The sequence below is a fragment of the Dama dama genome, chromosome 7, assembly GCF_033118175.1.
Source record: "Dama dama isolate Ldn47 chromosome 7, ASM3311817v1, whole genome shotgun sequence".
Classification (NCBI taxonomy): Eukaryota; Metazoa; Chordata; class Mammalia; order Artiodactyla; family Cervidae; genus Dama; species Dama dama.
In genome coordinates, this window is record NC_083687.1 from 32,955,641 (window position 1) to 32,977,520 (window position 21,880).

A 21,880-nucleotide genomic window follows, 5' to 3' on the forward strand; every position below is an offset into this window, starting at 1 on the left:
ATGCTCTTGATGGCACACACTTGGAATCCAGAGTGCAACTCTTTCTCACCCCAGCATTGCCATCTTTTGCCTAACTGGCCTTTGCAGTAAAAGACAGGTGTACAGAAACTGACAGAAATGTGAAGATTTAGGCAGAAAGCTTTGCGGAAGTTTTATCTGAAGGAGTGATGATGGAGGGCAAGTTTCGGGGTTGAGGAGACAGTAACTAGGAACAGAGGCGGAACAAATAGCATATTCACAAATCTCTGGGAAATAAGAGGACAGGGTGGTGGGCAGAGAGGGGGGGCAGTGAAGTGTGAAAGGAAGCTGGAGACATAGGAGAGGCCATGGAGAGGATTTCAGGGCATAAGCTTAAGGGTCATGTCATGAAACAGGTCTCAGATGCTCAGGTGGTAGGCGACCCTTTCAGAAACACTGCTTTCTGCCTTTCATCCATTTGTCCTCTCAACGTTCACAGAATCTGAGATCTAGTCTCATCTGATCTGAGTAAAAGTCAGCTAAAATTCCCCCAAATAGCGGAGAAACCTCCCAGGCATTCAAACCATGCAGCCCCCTTTAGCCCGCAGCGGGCAACAGCGGTGGTCCCCGTGGACAGCCCGGCCAACCCGCCCGACTCCCTCAGTTGGAATTTCAGGGATCTGCCACCCCCAAGAGCTGAACTGCACTGGCGCAGAGGCAATGGGAGTTCAGACATGGAGGTATCACTTCCCTTAGTGGGGAGCCCCCGTTTTGCAGTCTGTACTCTGGTGTCAAGGAAAATAATCAACAAGCAGTCTATACCGGGAACAGAAGAAAAAGTGTGAATCAAGCCAAACTAAGGACCATAGCCCTGTGTGAGTGTCTCTCGCTAATTCCGAAGAACGGCTCCGGAGAAACATGGTGTTCAGCAGTTTTATACCTTGTCTACTTATACAGACTGATTATATATATTTATATAGGTTGATTATAGTCTTTGCAGCCAAAGATGGAGAAGCTCTGTACAGTCAGCAAACACAAGATCGGGAGCTGACTGTGGCTCCGATCATGAACTCCTTATTGCGCTATTCAGACTTAAATTGAAGAAAGTAAGGAAACTCATTAGGCCATTCACGTATGACCTAAATCATATCCCTTATGATTATACAATGGAAGTGACAAATAGATTCAAGGGATTAGAATCTGATCGACAGAGTGCCTGAAGAACTAGAGGTTCTTGACAAGGTTCAATGTCAAGAACGGAGGTTCGTGACATTGGACGGGAGGCAGTGATCGAGACCATCCCCAAGAAAAAGAAATGCAAAAAGGCAGAATGGTTGTCTGAGGAGGCCTTACAAATAGCTGAGGAAAGAAGAGAACTGAAAGGCAAAGGAGAAAAGGAAAGATATACCGACTTGAATGCAGAGCTCCAAAGAATAGCAAGGAGAGATAAGAAAGCCTACCTCAGTGATCAATGCAAAGAAATAGAAGAAAACATTAGAATGGGAAAGACTAGAGATCGAGTCAAGATAATTAGAGATAACAAGGGAACATTTCATGCAAAGATGGGCACAATACAGGACAGAAATGGTAGGGACCTAACAGAAGCAGAAGATATTAAGAAGAGGTGGCAAAAATGCACAGAAGAACTATACAAAAAAAGATCTTCATGAGCCAGACAATCACGATGGGGTGATCACTCACCTAGAACCAGACATCCTGGAATGGGAAGTCAAGTGGGGCTTAGGAAGTATCACTACGAACAAAGCTAGTGGAGGTGATGGAATTCCAACTGAGCTATTTCAAATCCTAAAAGATGATGCTGTGAAAGTGCTGCACCCAGTAGGCCAGCAAATGTGGAAATCTCAGCAGAGGCCTCAGGACTGGAAGATGTCAGTTTTCATTCCAGTCCCAAAGAAAGGCAATGCCAAAGAACATTCAGACTACCACACAATTGCACTCATCTCACACGCCAGCAACGTAATGCGAAAATTCTCCAAGATAGGCTTCAACAGGATGTGAACCATGAACTTCCAGATGTTCAAACTGGATTTAGAAAAGGCAGAGGAACCAGAGGTCAAATTGTCAACATCTGTTGGATCATCGAAAAAGCAAGAGAATTCCAGAGAAACATCTACTTTTGCTTTATTGACTACGCCAAAGCCTTGGACTGTGTGGATCAAGAGAAACTGTGGAAAATTCTTCAAGAGATCGGAATACCAGACCACTGGACCTGCCTCCTGAGGAACTGTATGCAGGTCAAGTTAGAACTGGACAGTTAGAACTGGACATGAAAAAACAGAGTGGTTCCCAATCAGGAAAAGAATATATCAAGGCTGTGTATTGTCACCTTGCTTATTTAAGGTCTACGCAGAGTACATCATGCGAAATGCTGGGCTGGATGAAGCACAAGCTGGAATCAGGATTGCCGGGGGAAATATCAATAACCTCAGATATGCAGATGACACCACCCTTATGGCAGAAAGCGAAGAAGAACTAAAGAGCCTCTTGATGAAACTGAAGAGGAGAGTGAAAAGTTGGCTTAAGCCTCAACATTCAAAAAACTAAGTTCATGGCATCTGGTCCCATCACTTCATGGCAAATAGATGGGAAACAATGGAAACAGTGAGAGGGGGCTCACTCTCACTGTTTTAGGGGGGTCTCCAAAATCATTGCAGATGGGTTGCTGACTGCAGCCATGAAATAAAAAGATGCTTGCTCCTTGGAAGAAAAGCTATGACCAGTGTAGACAGCATATTTAAAAGCAGAGACATTCCTTTGCTGACAAAGTTCCGCCTAGTCAAAGCTATGGTTTTTCCAGTAGTCATGTATGGATGTGAGAGGTGGACTCTAAAGAAAGCTGGGCACCAAAGAATTGATGCTTTGGAACTGCGGTGTTGGAGAAGACCCTTGAGAGAGAGTCCCTTGGACTCCAAGAAGTTCCAGCCAGTCTATCCTAAAGGAAATCAGTCCTGAACATTCATTGGAAGGACTGATGCTGAAGCTGAAGCTCCAATATTTTGGCAAGCTGATGTGAAAAACTGACTCATTGGAAAAGAACCTGATGCTGGGTACATTTGAAGGCAGGAGGCGAAGGGGACGACAGAGGATGAGGTGGTTGGATGGCATAACCGACTCGATGGACATGACTTTGGGCAAGCTCCAGGAGTTGGTGATGCACAGGGAAGCCTGGCGTGCTGCAGTTCATGGGGTGGCAAAGAGTTGGACTCGACGGAGCAAGTGAACTGAGCTGATTCCTTGTCAGAACAAAAAACATCAAAAGTGAAATGGCACATTCCTTAAAGTTTTCAAAAAAAAAAAACAAAAAGGCAGATCAGCCAGTACACATCAGATCAGTCTGTCCCAGGTACCTGGGAAATACTACTAGTGTTCACCTCTCAGGGAGAAAAGCATTTAAGCTTTACCTTTAAAACAGACTTTTTTTTTTTTTTTTTACCATTCATTAGGCATGAACATATGTAAGCTAGAATGACTTCCCCGTACCTCAACATGTGACCATTTCTTTCAGAACCATCAAGTAGAAATACAGATTTTATTTTCTCGGGCTCCAAAATCACTGTGGATGATGACTGCAGACACAAAATTAAAAGACGCTTGCTCCTTGGAAGAAAAGCTATGAGATACCTAGACAGCGCATTAAAAGGCAGAGACGGCATTTTGCCAACGAAGATCCCTCTGGTGAAAGCTGTGGTTTTTCCAGCAGTCTTTTAGGGATGAGAGAGTTGGACCATAAAGAGGGCTGAATTTGGAACTGTGGTGCTGGAGAAGCCTCTTGAGGGTCCCTTGGACTGCAAGGAGATCAAACCAGTCAATCCTAAAGGAAATCAACTTTGAATATTCATTGGAAGGACTGATGCTGAAGCTGAAGCTCGAATGTTTTGGCCACCTGATGTGAAGAGCCGACTCACTGGAAAAGACCCTGATGCTGGGAAAGATTGAGGACAGGAGGAGAACGGGGCGACAGGAGATGAGATGGTTGGATGGCATCATCGACACAGCGGACATGAATTTGAGCAAACTCTGGCAGATGGTGAAGGACAGGGAAACCTGGCGTGCTGCTGCAATCCGCGGGGTCCCAAAGAGTGGGACACGACTTAGCGACTGAACAGCAGCCACAACGGAAATACCGTGTGCGGTATTTTCTGTGGTTTTTAAATTTAAAAAGTCTGTGCCTAAAACACACGCGGCACCGAGTCAATATACCATTTAAACCTTTCCCCCTATCCTTTCTCACTTCTGAGAAAGCCGTCACACAGCCTGGCCAATCCGGAGAGCGCTGTTCATGGTCCTGACCATGGATGGTCCTCCGCGAATAGTTCTGGTTTCCCCGCGGCGACGTGGACCTTCTCCGCCTGCCCGTCGCGCGCTTCCTGTCGATCTCGATGCCGAGTCCCCGAACCGTCCGAGAAGAGCCGCTGCTGGCCCAGATACCCTGCCTGCGAGGGCCCCCAGGCCCCGTTCCGTGTATGTCTGTCCCACAGCCTTGTCTCGAAACACACGCAGACAAACGCACTTCCACTCCATTCCGATCTCAGCCGGGACCGTTCTGTGCCTAAATGGAACCGTCCTTTGAACCCGGGGAAGCGACGGGTCTGGGCGACGGAAGGACAAGCCGCGGCAGGATGTGACCGGTCCTCCCAGGCAAGCCTCGGTGGGTGGGTAGTTGGGTCCGGCTGCAGACGACCGCGTGCTGCCTGGGCTCCCGGAAAAGCGGCGAGTCGGCTTCGACCGCGTGGTGGAAACTTTTGAGCAGAGATTTCGATCCAGGCGGACTACGGAATACTTCCCTGAGGGTACTGGTGGGGATCCGCAGGCGGACCCGGGGAATTGGGAGAAAAAGGAAAGGACAGTGAGATTAAGCAACGGTCTCCACCCGACACAAGATCTCCGTGTAGTTTCTGGGGACAGGAGACTTCTGATTCATTGCTTTCATCCCCTCCTCCATTCCTTTCCACCTTCTGCACACACAGATTTTATGTCGAAGGTTTTCGAAAATATTTCTGGTAAGGGGACGGGGGAGGGGGGAATTGCCAGAGATGGAAGACATCTGGAAACCTGCCCCATTTTTCGGTCTGTTGGTTTTAGCTTCTTGTTTGACTGATTGGATTGCATTCTTTCATTGATTCACTTGTACTGCTGTAGGCCTACCTCAGTTGCTTCGGTCCAGTTGCTTGCATTTCAAATCATTTGCCCGTAGGCTACCAGTGAAAGCGAAAACAATAAAGCTTGGTGAAGAAAAGGTAGCGAAACACTTCCAAGTATTTGAGGTGAGCGACTCTTTGTTAGGCCAGAAGGAGCACTAAGCGTCCAGGACATAATAAGCACTAAGCTACCCCCGTACCTCACAAAAAATGAACCCCTTTTTCTTCAAAATTGCAGTAGGAGAGAACATTATAATCGACACATTGTAAAGCTGCTGGAATCAGAGAAACGTCAAGAAATGTTGAAATAGAGTAAGTATTTTAAAAGGCCGTCGGTGAGAGCGCGGGTGCTCTGAGGATACTTTGGAATCGGGTACCTTCGACAGGGCAGCAAAATCCGTAGGAGATCTTTGCACTTATCTCTGAGAGAGCAAAAGCCGGAGGATCGAGCTGTTTCCGCCCGGTTTCGAACCGGGGCCCTTTCGCGTGTAAGGCGAACGTGCTAACCACTGCACCACGGAAACGCCACGCCCCTGACGGGCATTACATGTCCCATAAAAACAGCATACTCGGTCCCTTTGTTGCTCCCCGCGTCCCAGCCCGCAACGCCCCCAATCTAGCAATTTTGAATCTTTCTCTTGCAGAGTGTTTTCACTCGCGGTGCCTTGCTTTCCATCGTTTCAAAACCTTTTGCTAAAAGAATAATATCGAAACTCTACGGCTCATAACCAAACCTAACTCAGTGGTGGGGGTGGTTTAGTCGCTAAGTCGTGTCCGACTCTTTGCCACCCCACGGACTGTAGCCTGCCAGGCTCCTCTGTCCATGGGATTCTCCAGGCTGGATATCTGGAGACAACCCACTGGAGTGGGGATGTTCCCGACCCAGGGATCAAAGCCGGGTCTCCCGCATTGCAGGCAGATTCTTTACCGCCTGAGCTAGGAGGGAGCAGGGTCCAAACACCTTCCCAAACATCAGGCAGGGTGTCCTCGGGTTCCAAGGGCATTTGATTGGGAGCAACAACCCGATACTGTCCTGTGCCTTTGATTTCCACCTCTCTTCCTCTTCCTCTTCCTCTTCCTAACCCTAACCCTAAAAAATTTTGGCACAGGGTCCTGAAGACCACCGAACTTCCGAGAGGGCCTAGCTAGTCTGGAGGAGACTGCTGAGCGGGGATGCGATGGCCTGTGCTCACTTGACTCTCAGAAAGGAGTGCCAAAAGGAGTAGTGTTTGGGAATTCAAGGGACTGGACTTTGCGCCCGAATAAGTCAAGGTGGGCGTCATCAGTCAACTTATTACCCAGCGTCACTCACACTGCCCTGGAACGACTGTGGTTTGAGAGATCTGAATCTGTTCAACAGATGCCTACCTTGCCTCGCCTTGGTTTTTCTCTTCATTTCACCTGACCTTCCTCATTGTATTTTCCCCTCTTCCCAGCACTTCCCTGGAGGACCAGGAAGGTGCTCAGCAGAGAAACTGTCGTCTTTCATTAAATTCCATGTGAGAAATTCCTGGTTTCTCTGCGTCAGCTCTGCACTGGCATCTTTCACAAATAGCAGCGTTGAAAGCTCCTGTTCTCAGCAAAACTGAAACTGGGATTGATCACAGCGTTGCAGGAAACGGACTAGAGAGACAATATTTCCCAATCAGCAAGTTTGGGATTTAGTTTCCCATAATTTGATTAGAAGTTTATTTTAAAGCCAGTAAGGAGTAGCCCCACAATGTACCCAATCCTGACCCTACCAGATGTCCTGAAAAATTATACAAGCAGCGGGTGGCAAAGGGCCGTTTGAGTTATGGGACCAGTGAATGCACAAAGGCTTTTCAGATCAAAATGTACTTTTTAAACAGCTGAAGTTCATAAACAAAGAATGCGTTAAAAAGTCAGTTTGCCCACACCTTAAAAAAATAAAAAAAGAATATTATTTTGTGTATTTTGTCATTGTCTATTTTATATCCTCTTATAGATATAACCTTAGATCTTCTCCTTCCAAAATTTCCAGTATCGTCCAGAGTCCATTTCACATCGAAAAGAGGGAACAGTTATAACACAACTTGATTTACACTACCGTAATTTATATCAGAACGTCCTTCCTCTTCTTTTATATCTTTTGATTTCATTTCATTCACTAAGGACAAGCGAGTGAAAACAATGCTGGATTCACTAGTGGTTCAGGAAGACAGCTGCAACATATGAAAGTGCAGAACTTGAAAACACACTCACTGAATTAGACCAGTTAAGTCCCTAGCCTTGCTTCATGAAGTATCGTCCATGGAACAGTAGTGTAGAGTCTGAGGTTGTAGAAATGCTGACTTTCAGGCCCCTGTTGCAGATGCAGTCATTTAAAACCCTCATTATAATGGATCACACCAGGTCATTCATATACTCACAAAATTTTGAGAAGCGCGACTGTAAGGCACTAGTAAAGTCGGCGCCAAATATGGGTGGTGGGAGTTGGCGGGGGAGGGGGTGGCTCTAAAGTGGGACAGGACAATTCAATGATTCCATGAAGAAAAACAAACGTCTCCATTGTGGTAAAAGTTCTCGGAGGCAAACATAATTGAAGAGATCCCACAAAACCAAGCTGGCAACTTCTGAGACCTGATTTAAAATGCGAAGGAAAGACCAAGAGGCATTTCTAATTCTCATCTCAAGATGTGTGAGAACCACCTTTTTATGGCTACCAGGAGAGCATAGGTAGTACTCCGAAGTACTCAGGGACTTGATGGGAGGTAAACAAATTCCACTGTTTAACTTGTTTTGCTGTATTTAAAACAGTGTTGCCTGAGGCCCCGCTGGGATTTGAACCCAGGATCTCCTGTTTACTAGACAGGCGCTTTCACCAACTAAGCCACGGAGCCAGCTACAGTAGACTATTGGTTCCTAATATTATTTGAAGTTCTCACTTTCCTGGCTCACCAATGCATTTCTCAAGAACTTGAGATCAACACGACAATCTGAGGACTATTTCCTATTTCTCAAGATTTCTATCAACTCTTTTACCTTCTCTTGTCTGAAATTGCACAGATGTTTACATGCTGAGCCAAGACAAGAAAAACCTTCTGAACCTCTGAACCCTTGAAATCTATAGCCAAATTGTTTGACTTTTGCACCTTCCTATGGGAGATACTAATACTTCTCCCTTTCGAATCTATAAAAGGAAGACGATGGTGCTCATCAGTCTTGAAACATAACATGAAGTGGAGCGCTCGAAAGGGCTTCACCACATCTTTTGCTACACTCGCTGTCAAACAGCAGTATGTTACAAGAGAGGAGTGTGCCTGTTCGTATTTATTTTAGAGCAATGTGGACAGTAAAGGCATGCAAAAGGGAAAAGGAAGGTAAGAATTCAGCAAATGTAAACATGCAAGAACGATTGACACAGAAATACAGATAATGAAAACTTTGGTAGACATGTCTGACATTAAAAATGTCATAAAGTTCTTGACTTGTCTGAGTTCCTAAAATAGACACTTAACGCACACATATCAGAGAATAGTCGTCTCCTCTGAGCATGAGCCAGTATGCAATGATGCTTTAGAGCTCAAACTCTGATGTCAGACTCCATTGATTCTTTGTTCCAAATGTGTCATTATACTTGTGACTTTGAGAAAATGTAAAACCTCCATTTATTATTTTTAGTTACTCAAATTCTGTGAAGAGTGCTGGCAGGTAGTGTAGATGATTTCTAGCCTCAATCCATAAGACTGCTACAAGCATTCTATATCTAGGCCGCATAGACAATATTGCTTCCACAGGTGCTAATGAATAGTGTCAGGAAGCTGCCCGTATCTCTTGCAATAAGAGACTTTTGTGTTTTGTTCCCAACAACTGTAGCTTCTCGAGTACTTCTGTAAAGGTAGGTCACATTTTCCATTTATTTCTATTTGAAGAACTCCTTCATTGCAATCACATACTGCTATAGGATTTAAATTTTTCTGTCCAATGTGATTTACCTCTCCTATCGCACTTTATCAAGTATTTTGTGAATTAATGGGAAAACTAAGTTAAGTTAGGAACCACCTGCTGTTAAGCACTTGAGAGCACACACACAAATAAGAATAATAAAAAAAAAACACACACACAAAAAAACAAACCTACCCAACCTTAAAGTAACCTTTCATCTCTGAGTTTGAAAGAGAAGGGGTGAGTAATATAGCCTGGGCAAAGTACGATCTCTGTGAGGACCCCACAAAGGAACAGTGAACTGGTCACTGTTCTGAAAATCTTGGATTCTGTCATGGGAACACAGGGCAAGATGTCACAAAGAGCAGTGGTTAAGATGTTTATTGACACAAATGGAAATATTTTAGGGCCAAGATAGGAAAGAAAACATTTCAGGTGTTATTTGAAACTTTGTGAGAGAAACTCACCAAACTTCCAGTTCAACATACACCATATAGCTCCATTTCAGATGTCTTTTACAGGCTGAAGATGAATGTCATTGGTCTGATTTGCATTTCAGTGTGGGAACGGGACTCTGGGAGAATAATCTGCAGCATGTACCATCTTGCACAGATCACCATGTAAATATCTCTGCATGTCCTTCACCAAAGAAGACATCAATCACATTCCTTCAGCTTTTAAGAACTGCCTGTCATGGACCTACTGCCCACCGGGCATTTGCCTCAGCTCTGATTTAAGTGGTGGGAAATGGACACGTTTCCTATGCGAATTTTGAAACATAAATTTTCATTTTGGAGTCTATTTAGAAAAGTTGCAAAAACAATAGAGTTTCTTTATATCCATTTCAGAGTTTCCTTTCATTTGCTTCTCAGGTTACCACGGTACCTTTATTAAAGCCAAGAAACCAACACTGATACTTTAATAATAACAAAACTCATGTATTTGTGTGTGTCACCTCTGTTCTTACACTAATGTCTTCCCCCCGAGCCACAGGATCCCACATTGCATTCAGCCTCCTCTGGCCTGTGATTGTTTCTTGGTGTGGATGAATTATTTTTATCCGGTACTTTTATGACTATCTTCCGGTCTAGGTTTGTCTGATAGTTTTCACGTGAAGGCCTGGGGCTACAGGTTTCTGGATGAGACCACAGAGATGAAGTACTTGTCCCATCACTTCCTATCAGATGTTACTTGATCAGAGGATAGCTTACCATCAGTGATGCCAACCTTGGTCATTTTTAAGGTAGTGTGTGCGTTTTTCTCCCTTGTGAAGTTTCTTCCTATGTTTTCCTACTTCTTCCTGGATATTTAGAAGCTAGCCAGTCAGGATGGCCCATATTCCAGAAGGGAGAGGTTAAAGCTCCATCTCCTGGTGGGTGGGTGGGGAATAGTGTCTTACCTTAGTTGGAATGCATCAGTAAGAAAAATACATCCCTTTTCCTGTATTCATTGATTTACTTATTTAATCACTAATTTATAAGAGCATGGACTCATGAATACATATTTTATACTTAGTTTGGGTCATTATTTCAAACTATATAGTCTTTGTTGTTCAAAGTGTTTCAGGTTTGGCCATTGATGGCTCTTTCCATCTCATAGAGACAGCTGACAAAACTGTTTCTTTCCTGTTGTGTTTGTATCGGTAGAGTTTTTTCACATAGCATTTGAAAAATCTTGTTTCATCTTTTGCTGATCTAGTTAAGACCCAAGTGTGGAAATGCAGAAAGTGTAGATGTCTATTTTTGGAGGAAAATAATCCAGTAAGGTCGGTTTCTTTGCTGGAATCAGTTACCCTGTGGATCAAAATGTGCCAAAGCGACGCTGTATGTCTTGTGGGTCACCGACTGCTCTCCTTTCGTCCTGCAAGTGCGAGTCAAACATGACGAAGGAGGTCGGATTCCAGTTAAAAGTTCTCAGCGAGAGTTTTATGAATTGGGAAATAGTGGTGAACCTAAAAGGGATGAAGCGGCACGTTCTGTGTGGAAGTGCAGAAAACAATAGCCGCCACAAAAACTGGCCCGTACGGGGATCGAACCCGCGACCTTGGCGTTATTAGCACCACGCTCTAACCAACTGAGCTAACCGGCCAGACACAGCTGTAAAGGATCGTGTGTATCCTATTAAAAGGAAACGAATCAATACGGCTTCTCCGGGAGCTGGAAAAGGGACACAATGAACCCAAACGACCACAAATTAATATTCAAAGACAGAAGAAATCGCATTCTTCCTCTCCCCCGTCGTGGAATTAGGGGGAAACAAAGAGGTATTCTTAGTACTTGGCGTGAACGAGCTCTATTTCCTGAGGACTGAGGTAATCGATATTCTGGAACACCTGCCTGAGAGCTAGGCCTGGCACCACGGGCACATTGGTAGGGAGGCTCTGAGAATACTTGAGGAGACGAGGTAGCCCAGGACCAAACCCAAAGCCATTAAATAATAAATGGAGAAGTTTGCAAATAAGAGAAGGTGTATCCAGCAAAGTAGGAGGAAACTCAAGAGTAAGTGAAGATTGGAGCGTAGACCTCATTCTTTCATCTCTCGACAGGAATCGAGCACCCACGACTGTCAGACCATGGTGCACACGTTAAATAATGATGGGAGACACTGAGGCTAGACCTCAACATGTGTGGCTCTGATGCAATAGCAGCGTATGTTACAGGCTGGCACCTGTGATATGGGCTAGGACTGACCTCTCAGAAGAGATAACAGTGTTATTTCCGAGGGTTTGGAGTCAAGAAAGGCAGGGAGTGACCCCTCACCCAATGGGCTTTATGCCTCTGTTTCCACACTCCTGCCCATCCCTCCCCTCACCCCACTCGTCTTCACTTTCCCTCCACTTCCCAGCTTCCCAGAGGCACTCAGGCCACTTGACTTGCTAACTCCTGGTCCTGGTGAGGGTTGAACCAACCGGTGACCATGGTACTGTTGGCAGTGCTAAGGCAGGCTAAGTGGGCCCCCACGAGACTGGGTCCAATCTCTCAGAACTTGGAGGTGTCCTCAGCAGGAAGGCTTGATCAGAACCCTAAATCCCTTGGATTGGAAGCTGAATTGCCCAAGAGTGACATTTGACGATGGGGAAAGTTTGGTGAGTGAAAAAGAGGGAAAACTAAAAGACAGACAGAGAAAGACAAAGATGAGGTGACAAGAAGAGCCGTAGAGACCATGAGGAAGAGCCTAAGAGACACAAACTGAGCCTCTGGGAGAGAGCAAGATTGAGAAGATAGCAAAGGACAGGGAATGTCTGAAGGGAGAGAAATAGAGGCAGAGAGAGAGTGAGAAAGAAAGTGACTAAACGGACGCAGAGACCAAAAATGCGAGACAGAAACAGAGCAATGGAGGTAAATAAGGACAGAGCAAGCAAGAGGGGAGGAAAGCAGAAAGATACTGAATGAGAGACAAGGGCAGAGACAGAAACACAGAGAAAGAAAGAGAACCAGACTAAGACACAGGGAGAGACAGAAATGAAGATATTCAGAGAAACAGGAGCAGATTGAGAGACAGAGACAGACAGTTTAGGCAGGAGGAGACTGAGGGAGGAGGGTCCAGTGAGAGCAACAGTGAGAAGCAGAGACAGGTCAGGGTCTGAAGTCCAGAGACAGACATGCAGAAAGGCACCCAGCCCAGTAGTTGAACAAAATTTGAGCCTGAAGCTGATTTGCAGGGGGAGGAGATGAGCATGAAGAGCCATGTTTATATGACATTTGACATTTAAAATAATGATATTCACATTGAGTTGTTGAGAAGGGAACAGCTCCCCACTCCAGTATTTTTGTCTGGAGAATTCCATGGACAGAGGAGCCTGGCAGGCTACAGTCCACAGCGTCCCAAAGAGTCGGACATGGCTTTGTGACTGAACAAAATTGACAGAACATTGAGAGTAATCACTATTTATATAACTCTTTGCAAGAAAGCACTTTTAATCAGGAGTAGGATGTTTGCAGACACAGGATGGTTTTATGCAGGACAGATGCTAAAAGTGAATTCCTGGGAAGTCCCTCTTTCAGAACAAGCTGCCTTCTCATCCAGGACTGAGGTGGCCCTACTGGAGTTGGTGAGGGTGTAGGGTTCAGACAGCACCCCTACCCTGGCTCTCCTTTGCCAGCCCAAGCCAGGTCTGCAGCTGCTGGGAGATTTTCTGTAGAGAGGTGGGGAGAATTTGGAAAGTTCAGACTCCAGCACTAGTAGAGAGCAGGGACATGCAAATTAGCATGCAAATGATAATGCAAATCACTCCAAGCTTTTTCTGTCTTACCTGTCGCGCAAGGCGGAGGCTAGGTGAGTCTGAGGGTCTCTCAGGTGCCATGTCCAAGCAATGAGAGGCACTCGGTATGAGAACGACTGGCTCAGAGGGTCCCAAAGGCTGTGTTACACTTAGCACATGCCAGGGGTCTGCATCCCCTGGAAAGAAAGGAGAGGATGTTGTGTTGAGCCACAGCCAGATAGACACTAAGGAGTCAAGTTCTGATGGCACACTCACCATTAACATACAGCACTTGGGTGGCCCCTGGGGTCTGGCCACCATAATAGGAGTTGGTCTGGGCCACAGCCTGGGCTACAGATGAGGTTGAAAGCCCAAACACCTGTTCACATAACTCAAGCTGGGAAGGCAGAGCTGGGAGCTGGGAGAAAGGGCACCCAGGGACCTCACAGGTGACGTCTGTGGAGAGAGGGATTCATCAATGTGGATTATATAGCCAGCCCCCTACCTCTTTAATAATCATGTACAGAGCTCTCCCCAGTAACAACTGAGACAGTTCCAGACCCTCCCTTCTGTGAGTTCATGGTCCTGTCAGAGAGGCACTCAGCCCAAGACACTGATGGCCCAGAATGATCAGGGCTGTGATGGAGTAATGTCTAGAGTGAGGTTGGGGGTGTCTCAGAGGGAGCATAATGAGCCTGGACCAGCTTAAGATGGCTTGTCTGGGCACAGCAGAGACTGTATGTTTTGGAGATGAGAGTTGGGCCAGTCACTCACAGTAGCCGAACTCGGTACAAGTTTGGTACAACCACTGCCGGTCACCCACACTGGACACTTGGAGCTCTGTGACCCGCAGCTGTGCCACTGTCTCTGCTCGAGAAATGCTTAAACACTTCTGACCCAGGCTCTGTGTGACAACCTAAAGGACAATACACATACATATATGCAGACATACATTCCTTTCCATCAACCCTCCCCCACCACCTCACCATCAAGCCAGGGCAGGGCCTGGAGCCATCGGTCCTACAGGTCAAAGGTCAGAAGTCAGAAGAGTGAGTTTCTGAGTTTTCCTGGGGTCACTGGTCAGAGTTGCTGGGGACCTAGGTCCCTGTGGGTTAGAAATTAAGCTGCTAGATGACTAGGAACTTCTCACCTGTAAAGTTGATCTTGGGCAAGTGAGATCTCGGTTTCCTCAGTTGTGTGTGGGGACAATAGTAGTGTTTACTTCCTAGAACTATTTTAAGAATTCAGTGAGATAATATATGTGAAGCACACCGCACAGCATTTGGTGCAGACATCGATGGAAAAATGACAGCGGGATTGTAGAGGTTGGGAGTCGGAGGGAGTCCGAGGCTAGGAGCCCCGGTCTCTAGGAGAACTGTGTCCCGAGGACAACTGTGTCCCCTGGACGAATGTTTTTCCTTCATTCTACAAATACTATTTGAGAGTTTGCTGTGTGCCAGACGCTCTTGAAGGCCCCAGAAAGAGGACAGAACAACGTAGGCAAAATAGTAAGCACAGTCGCTAACATTTGCCTACTGTGCTCCAGGCTCCCTGTTCCCTAGGGCATACTCTACTACCTCATTTCACCTCCGAGGTCCTTTTGAGATGTAATACCCATTTTACAGATGAGGAAACTAAGGTGCAGAAGGGTTTACGCTTGCCCAAGTTCACACAGCGGAGGTGGAACAGGAATCCTCGCTCTGCTCACTCTTGGCGGTGCTCGGGGTTCTCACCTGCACTGCCCGACGAAGCCCGCGGTAGGGTGCAGAGCCGCTGCAGTTGCCCCGATCCCCAACGAGGAGTCTGCAGAGCGGTCGCACACTCAGCGGCGCTCCAGCTTGCCCATCGTACTGCACCGCACCTCCCACGAGTGCCTGCAGCGCCCCCAAAAGCTCTGCCTGGTCCTCAGCGCGCTCCAGGGACCCGCACACTCCCAGGTCCGCGCGCAGCGCTGCCCGAGCCGCCCCGCTCGCGCGCAGCCGCCGCTCCACCTCCGCAAAGGCTGCGGACGCCGCCGCCCGGCACTGCGGATAGCGAGAGGCAGCGTTGGTGAAGACTTGGGTCCGGGGTTCGGCCTTTCCCTTTCCTTGACCCTCATCCTCCCTGGGCTCCCCACTTTTCCACATTCAAATTCATCCAGGGGGCAGTTGAAAGTCGCTTTTCGAGGCCTCGCCCTCTTCCGGCTCCTCCTCCGGGCCGTCCCACCCCAGGCCCCGCCCACACTAATACAGCCTCCTGATAGGGTCGTCCGTCCTCAGGCCCCGCCCCCGTATCAGCCCGCCCCTGTTGGGTCCTCCCTTCTTGGTACTCAGACCCATCTTCAGCTCTCGCGTTCTTACCAAATTCACCCACCTCTCGGGGCTCCCAAGTCTCTGAGACCCCAACACCTTGCAAACTTGAGCCGTTTTCTCAGGCCCTCATCCTAAAGGCCTTTTCCCTTCCCCTATCCCCCTTCGACTGGGCCCCAACTCATACCTCCAGGGATCCGCCAATCGCAGTGTTCATTAGGCTTCTAGACACCACCTAAAGTCCGGCCGCGGGAGAATATCAGGTGACCGCACCACCGAGACCCTCCTCCCCCCAGGCCCACCGCCCGCCATCCTTACGTCATTATACTTGGAGAAATCCAGTACGGCCCGCACCGGAGCGGAAGAGGCGATGGAGGCAAAAAAGAGATGGGGAAACTGAGGGAGGACAAGTTATCAGCGTGAGGGCTGAAGGACTGGGACCCCATATCTGCCCGCCCCTGTGTCACTCGTTGTGTGATCTCAGGCAAGTCCCTACCTTCTACACACCGAACTCTTGTGACGGCAGATTGGGATGGGGGGATGGGGGGAGGAGGGTGTGGAAGGAGGTTTTCCTATTATCTGAGTTAGGGACCTCGCAGTCCAAGTTCCTTTTCCCCAGTCCACCCAGAGGGGTCCCAGGACCTTCAGCCGGGCCCAGGCAGCCAGGGAGCCAGCATAGGAGCCTCCGAAGCAGATCCAGGGGCTGGTGGAGGAGACGTTGAAGAGGCGGGAGAGTGTGAGGCGGGCAGAGGCCACATCCGCCAGCCTAGGGTGAGAGGAGAGGCTGAGTCCGTTCCCATGGTTAGGAATCCCTGAAGATTCCCCGATTTACAGGCGGGGATCCAGAGACAAGAATGGAGAGAGGCTGGCCAGAAGCTAGGGTTTTTTTCTCATGAGGTATTTCTGAGGATTCCCCATACCTACACACTCATTTCTGCACAAGTGCCTAGATCAGAGGAGACTCATTTGGAAAGCTTCCACTCTTCTCTTCCAGACTAGGTGGGAGAAGAAAAATCTTCAAGACAGTTTAGGTGAAAATCTAAATTATAGGAGGGATTGGAGACTGTCAAAGAGAGCTACTCAGGAAGAGGAGGGGGCCTAGGCTGGATAGGTTAGGAGGTATTGGTGGAGAGGGAGACACGATTAGAAATAGAGACAGAGATATTGGGATATATCTAACATCCTTTCTTTTTTTTTTTTTTTTCTTTCCCTTTGGCAGTACCACAAGACTTCTGGGATTTTAGTTCCCCGATTAGCAGTGATCAAACCCATGACCCTTCAGTGGAATCATGAAGCCCTAATCACCTAATCACCAGGGACTACCCTAACATCTTTTTTTTTTTTTTAATCCCAAACGCTTTCTCCCCTCCCTAACCTTTCTGAAACAGTTTGCGGTTAGTGTCATCCTGCTGCAGTTGGAAACTAGTTTAGCTTGTGAAAAGATTAAGAGACAGAGAAGAATATACAGGCAGTGTGATACAGATGGAGACACACAAAGATGGAGACAAAAGTGAGGCAGAGAAAGTCAGACTGATTACAGACAGACACAGAGATAGCAAGCAGAGAAAAGAGAGATAATTCCTGGGGGAAACAATAAAGTAGGTGAAGGGGGGAAGAAAGAGAAGGGATTTGGTAATAGGAATAGGGTGCACTGAAGGAAGTGAGAGAGGGAGCTAGACAAATACCTGGGGGAAGCCCACTCTTTGAAGAAAGCAGAGTTCAAAGGCTCAAGGAAGCGATGTGCCTGCAAGTCTGGAGAACAGCAAGAACTTCAGTGTACCTGGAGCCCAGTAAGAGGGAGAGAGAGAGGCCAGAGAGCTAACTGGGGATCCTCCGAAGCCAGCATAGGAGCTTCCAAAGCAGATCCAGAGGCTGGTGGAGGAGATGTTGTAAAGGTTTTGTCTTTGCTCTGAGTGTGATGAGAGACATGTGAGGGATTTGAGCCAGGAGAGAGGTGATCTGGTTTATCGTCTAATGATCACTCTGGCTTCATCTGGAGAATAGACTGATGGGATCAAGGACAGAAACAAGGAGACCAGTGAGGAAGCTGTGTCATCCACGTAAGGGATTCTGGTAGTCTGGACCAGCTGGTCATAGGGTGATAGCAAAAGCTAAGAATACAGTGGAAGAGGTGGGGAAATAAAAGGATAGGGAAGGAGAGAGATGCAGAGACAGAAAAAGAAAGAGTAAAACACTGAAAGACAGAGAAGAAAACATGAGACCAGGGACTCAGAGGTCAACTTTGGGCAGTGGAAGAAGAGACAAAGATGCAGAGAAGTCAAAATACAGACATCCTCAGTCCCATGACCCCAAACATGCCCTACCCCCACTCACGCATGGCGGCTGGACAAGAAGCGGAGCTGGGCCATGCCCAGCCCCTCAGCAGGTATACTCAGGCCATAAAATCGATGTTCCAGACTTATCACCAGGGCCCCCCAGATTGGGGCCAGAGTTGCAGGGTGCCCTGTGACGAGTCCAAAGGGGATGTGTGTGAGTCGGGTGTCAACTCTTGCAAACCTCAGGCTTCACAGCACTTCACAGTATGCAACTCCCCTTCCTTGCCTCCACCAACTTCCCCCTGTCTTTCCTCACCCTTGCTTCTTACCTCTCATCACTGAGCCAGGTCCAAGGCTGCCTTCACCCCCCAGATGCAGGAATACAGGTCCATTCTGGCTGGTCCAATGTTGGTCATTTACCCAGTACCGCTAAGAGGTGGGATGGGGAAGAAGAAATGGAATTGTGAGAGTTCTGACCTACTCTTTATTCCCTGTTCATTCTGGTCTCTTTCCCTAATGGATCTTTTTAATCTGACATTGACTTGTTTATTTACATGTTCATTTCTCTCCTGTTTGTCTCCTCATCTAGAATGTAATATCTACAAGGGCAGATATTTTTGTCAGCTCTTTCACTCTGATAACTCCAGGGTCAAGAATAGTGGCTAGCAAGTGGTAGGCACTTGCTCTATATTGAGATAACTATTGTAGAATAATTAATGAATGCAGGTGGATTTAGGAATAAGGTCTATGTGAGATGACCTTTGGAGACTGTGGGGAGAGCAAGTGTAAAAGAGTAGATATAAAAGTGGTAAATCTGTTCATTCAATATATATCTTCAAGTGCCTATTGTGAGCCAGTTCTGGTTCCAAAGCTGGTCCAGATTTTTGCTCCATACTGAGACTTGGTGATGGGCTTGGTGATTAACCTGAAGGACAGGGAGAAGGGGGGTGGTAGTTGAGGGGCAATGAGGGAGTGAGAGTGAATGACAGGGAGAAGGAAAGACTGAAGGATAGGACCCGAGGAACAAAACAAGTGGGAGGCTAAAGAAAGGAAGGGGAGACCACGGGATAGAAGGCAAATCTAAGAAACAGAGGAGCTAGACTAAAGGGCCATAGGGATACTGACAGCAGATATCAGGTAAGGCTGATGGGGAGAGGGATGAGGTGACAGAGGTGTAGAGATAGGAATAGAAAGCAGAGAGTGAGGGGTGGAGTAGGGTGGGCTCAGTAGGGACTGAGAAGGGAGTAGGGTGGGCAGTGGATCTCCGCTCTCCTGGCCTTACCTGCAGGAAGGAGCGTCTGTCAGAGGCATTGAAAGGGTCCAGTGGCTGCTCCAACCACCCCTCTTTTGGGAGGGTCACAGAATCTGGGCCCAGCCCCAGGCCCAGGGCTGAGCTCTCCTGAAACCTCAGGATGTGCTCACCAAGGCGCCGAAGGAGGGAAGCTGTGGGATGTGGAGGGGAAAGAGTCGGGCCAGGCCCCCTTGGGGAGGCCCTGCCTGACTCTCAGGATCCTCCTACCTGGAGCTGAGGATGGCCAGAGGGAAACCAGGAGCAGAGGGCCCAGCCATGGCACAGGCCCGATGGCCATGCTGTCCAGTCCTTTGCGGGAGGGCTCTAGTGGCTGTGTTCCCTCCACTCACTCAAGACTTCCTCTATTGTCCCCAGGGCTGGCCTTTCAATTTATAGTCTTTGATCAGGAGCTCAAGTATGTTTACAGACTCTTGTCCTGGAACAGGTCAAGCTTCTGTTGGAACCATTCAAGCAAGGCAGCGACGCCAGAGTCTGTATATAGAGACCTGCGGCTGTGGTCCCTGGATATCCAATTCTCTCTCTGCTCTTGATTTTCTTCTCTCTTGTCCCTTGATCTCCCTTCCCTCTGGCCCTCAGTCTCCATGCCTGTGCCTCACTCTCCCCTCTCCTTCAGGGACCATCTCTTGCTACCTCAGGAGCCCGTCTTTCCCCCTCCCTCTCTCTGCCCTCCAGCATACTTTCAGTCCCCCTCATTTGCCCCAATACCCAGTCTGTTCTTCTCTTTGTTCCTCGATTCTCTTTCCATCTTCTCTCTACTTCAGTCTCTCTCTTTCCTCTCTCTCTCTCTTTCAGTCTCAGTATGTCTATTTTCCAGTCTCCCCTTTTTTTCCTGCTCCCCATCAGTCTCACCCCCACCCTCTGACCCACAATCTTACCACTTTCCTTAGATCCCTTATAGCACTTTGAATATTTCTGAAGAAGCAGAATATTACTCCTGCCTCAGAATGCTTGCCCCTGCTTCTCTCACTCTCTGGATTCCTATTTCTCCATAAATCTTCATGGCTTCCTCCCTCACCTCAGTCAGATCGCTATTCAGAGTCCAGAAAGGATCTTCCATGGTCATCTCTTTAAAAATTGTCAAACCTGAGCTCGCCAGCCCCAAGGAACATCACAGTTACCTAGGAAGCCTGTTACACATGCAGATTCCTGGCCCTACTCCAGAGATTCTGATCCAGTGCGCCTGGGAAGGAGCTGAGGACGCTGCGTGTCTACAAAGTTTGCTTGTAGTAGTTTTCTGGCAAACAGGATCAGGAATCGGGCAGGGAGCCCAGGGCAACAGTAGGGTCCCCATAAGAAAATAGAGGTGAGGATGAAACAGCCGTCTTTGGCAATAACGAGGAGGCAGGTTTAAAAATCCTCCTCCGAACATCTTGGCCAATGAGAGACAGAAAAACAAAGAAGTGGGAGGCGCTTGGTTGAAGCATCTACATCCACAGAGGCTAGAGCAGGGAGGCAGGACAGCTTCGCGCTCCGAAGTCAGTAGAAGGCCCTGGGGAAGCATCCTGGACCTGCCGCTTTCTAGTTCAGTGACCCTGAGGAGGTTTTGTCACCTTTTAAAGACTGTTTCTACATGGTGTCAACTGCCATTCTCTGCCTTTTCCTACTCGTGTCTTTGGCTCAAAGCACTGCCCTAATCCAAAGCTGAAATGAAGAAAACACTTCCATGTACATGAGAATGGAAAAGAAAAAAAAAAAAAAAACCTCAAGAATAAATTAACCAAGGACGTTTAGGACATGTGCCCTCAAAACAACAGAACATTGAAATTAAAGAAGATTTAAGTAAATGGAAAGTTATCCTGTGTTCATGAGTTGGAATATCTTAAAATGTTAAGAAGGTATTAATAAAATGGTCCAAACGGGGAGAAAAAAAAAGGTTAAACCACTAAATCTCCTCTATTCTTTACTCTTCTTCATAGCAATGTATCAGAAGTATAAATATTTTATTTATATAGTTCATCATCTGTTTGCCAGATGAGAATAGTAAGCTCCACAGGGCCAAGGATTTTTCATCTCCTTTGTCCATTGCTCAATGCCTGGTTCTTACAAGAGTGTACACAGTGGGCAATCAATAAATGTTTGTGAATGAAAAATCCTTCAACCAATGTTGATGGGGTTCTACTCTAAAAATTTATCTACAATCCAACTACTTCTCTCCACCTCCAGTGCTATCATCTTCTTCTAGCCACCAGCATCTCTGACTTGGACTATCACAGACGTCGCTTAGCTTTACCTTTATTTTCAAAGCAGACATATTTTACTTCTGGACAATGCACTCTTTTCTTTAGTGATTAAAGCAAAGTATACCAGATATTTTTGATCAGCCACAAGACAGGCTGTTCTAGTTAACATAAAGTTCACGCAAAGTCATGTATAAGTCAGCATACCATTCCTCAGTATGTGAGGTGACATCCTTTTCCTTGTTAGATATCAGGGCAATGCTTGTCTTGTAAAATGTGTTTGGAAGAATAAGTGCAGAATAATTTTGCTGCAGTCACCTAACAAATTGGAGATAGCCTTACAGACATCAAATTGGGAATGAATGTTGACTTCATTTGTTCTTCAGCAGTGACACTACCTTCCTTCTCCTCCACCCCTGCCCCCAGCAAACACAGTCCCAGCAAAAAATGAAATTTCAGCATTTCAGATTTGGCAAAGGGGCATTTTCACCACTCACTGCTTGAAATCCAAAGCCTACGTTCATTTAAGGAGGGAGCAGTGCTGGTAAGGCACCATGCCTTTGGAAGAGCTGATGACTGGTATTTTCTGAGAGGGGGCTTAGG

General features: G+C 47.2%; 1 protein-coding gene and 3 non-coding genes across 4 annotated transcripts; all 4 read right to left on the bottom strand.

The window, feature by feature from the left end:
* Positions 1-5,568: 5,568 nt before the first annotated feature.
* TRNAV-UAC (transfer RNA valine (anticodon UAC)) lies at positions 5,569-5,641 on the bottom strand. The gene has a single exon. It is a non-coding gene; the product is annotated as a tRNA-Val (tRNA).
* A 2,263-nt stretch (positions 5,642-7,904) lies between these two features.
* TRNAT-AGU (transfer RNA threonine (anticodon AGU)) lies at positions 7,905-7,978 on the bottom strand. Its single transcript has one exon. It is a non-coding gene; the product is annotated as a tRNA-Thr (tRNA).
* A 3,059-nt stretch (positions 7,979-11,037) lies between these two features.
* Positions 11,038-11,111, bottom strand: TRNAI-AAU (transfer RNA isoleucine (anticodon AAU)). The gene has a single exon. It is a non-coding gene; the product is annotated as a tRNA-Ile (tRNA).
* Positions 11,112-13,042: 1,931 nt separating this feature from the next.
* PRSS16 (serine protease 16) lies at positions 13,043-19,377 on the bottom strand. The gene is made up of 12 exons (XM_061146172.1): positions 19,308-19,377; positions 19,071-19,231; positions 18,118-18,217; positions 17,847-17,976; positions 16,155-16,278; positions 15,831-15,908; positions 15,700-15,747; positions 14,958-15,248; positions 13,999-14,140; positions 13,501-13,680; positions 13,276-13,421; positions 13,043-13,158 (listed from the first exon to the last, which is right to left on the bottom strand). Exons 1-12 carry the CDS (start codon positions 19,375-19,377, stop codon positions 13,090-13,092), a joined length of 1,539 nt encoding a protein of 512 aa, XP_061002155.1. The 3' UTR covers positions 13,043-13,089.
* Between the last annotated feature and the right edge of the window lie 2,503 nt (positions 19,378-21,880).

Bases quoted from the DNA above. Each gene is read 5' to 3' on its own strand.
- PRSS16 (XM_061146172.1), bottom strand. From the start codon at position 19,377: ATGGCCATCGGGCCTGTGCCATGGCTGGGCCCTCTGCTCCTGGTTTCC. The intron at 15,909-16,154 runs GTCCTGGGACCC...GTCCTCCCTCAG, and splicing joins CTGCCTGGGCCCGGCTGAAG to TTTCCCCATCTCTTTTTTGC. The intron at 13,422-13,500 runs GTGAGTGTGCCA...CTTTCTTTCCAG, and splicing joins CCAAGTGCTGTATGTTAATG to GGGATGCAGACCCCTGGCAT.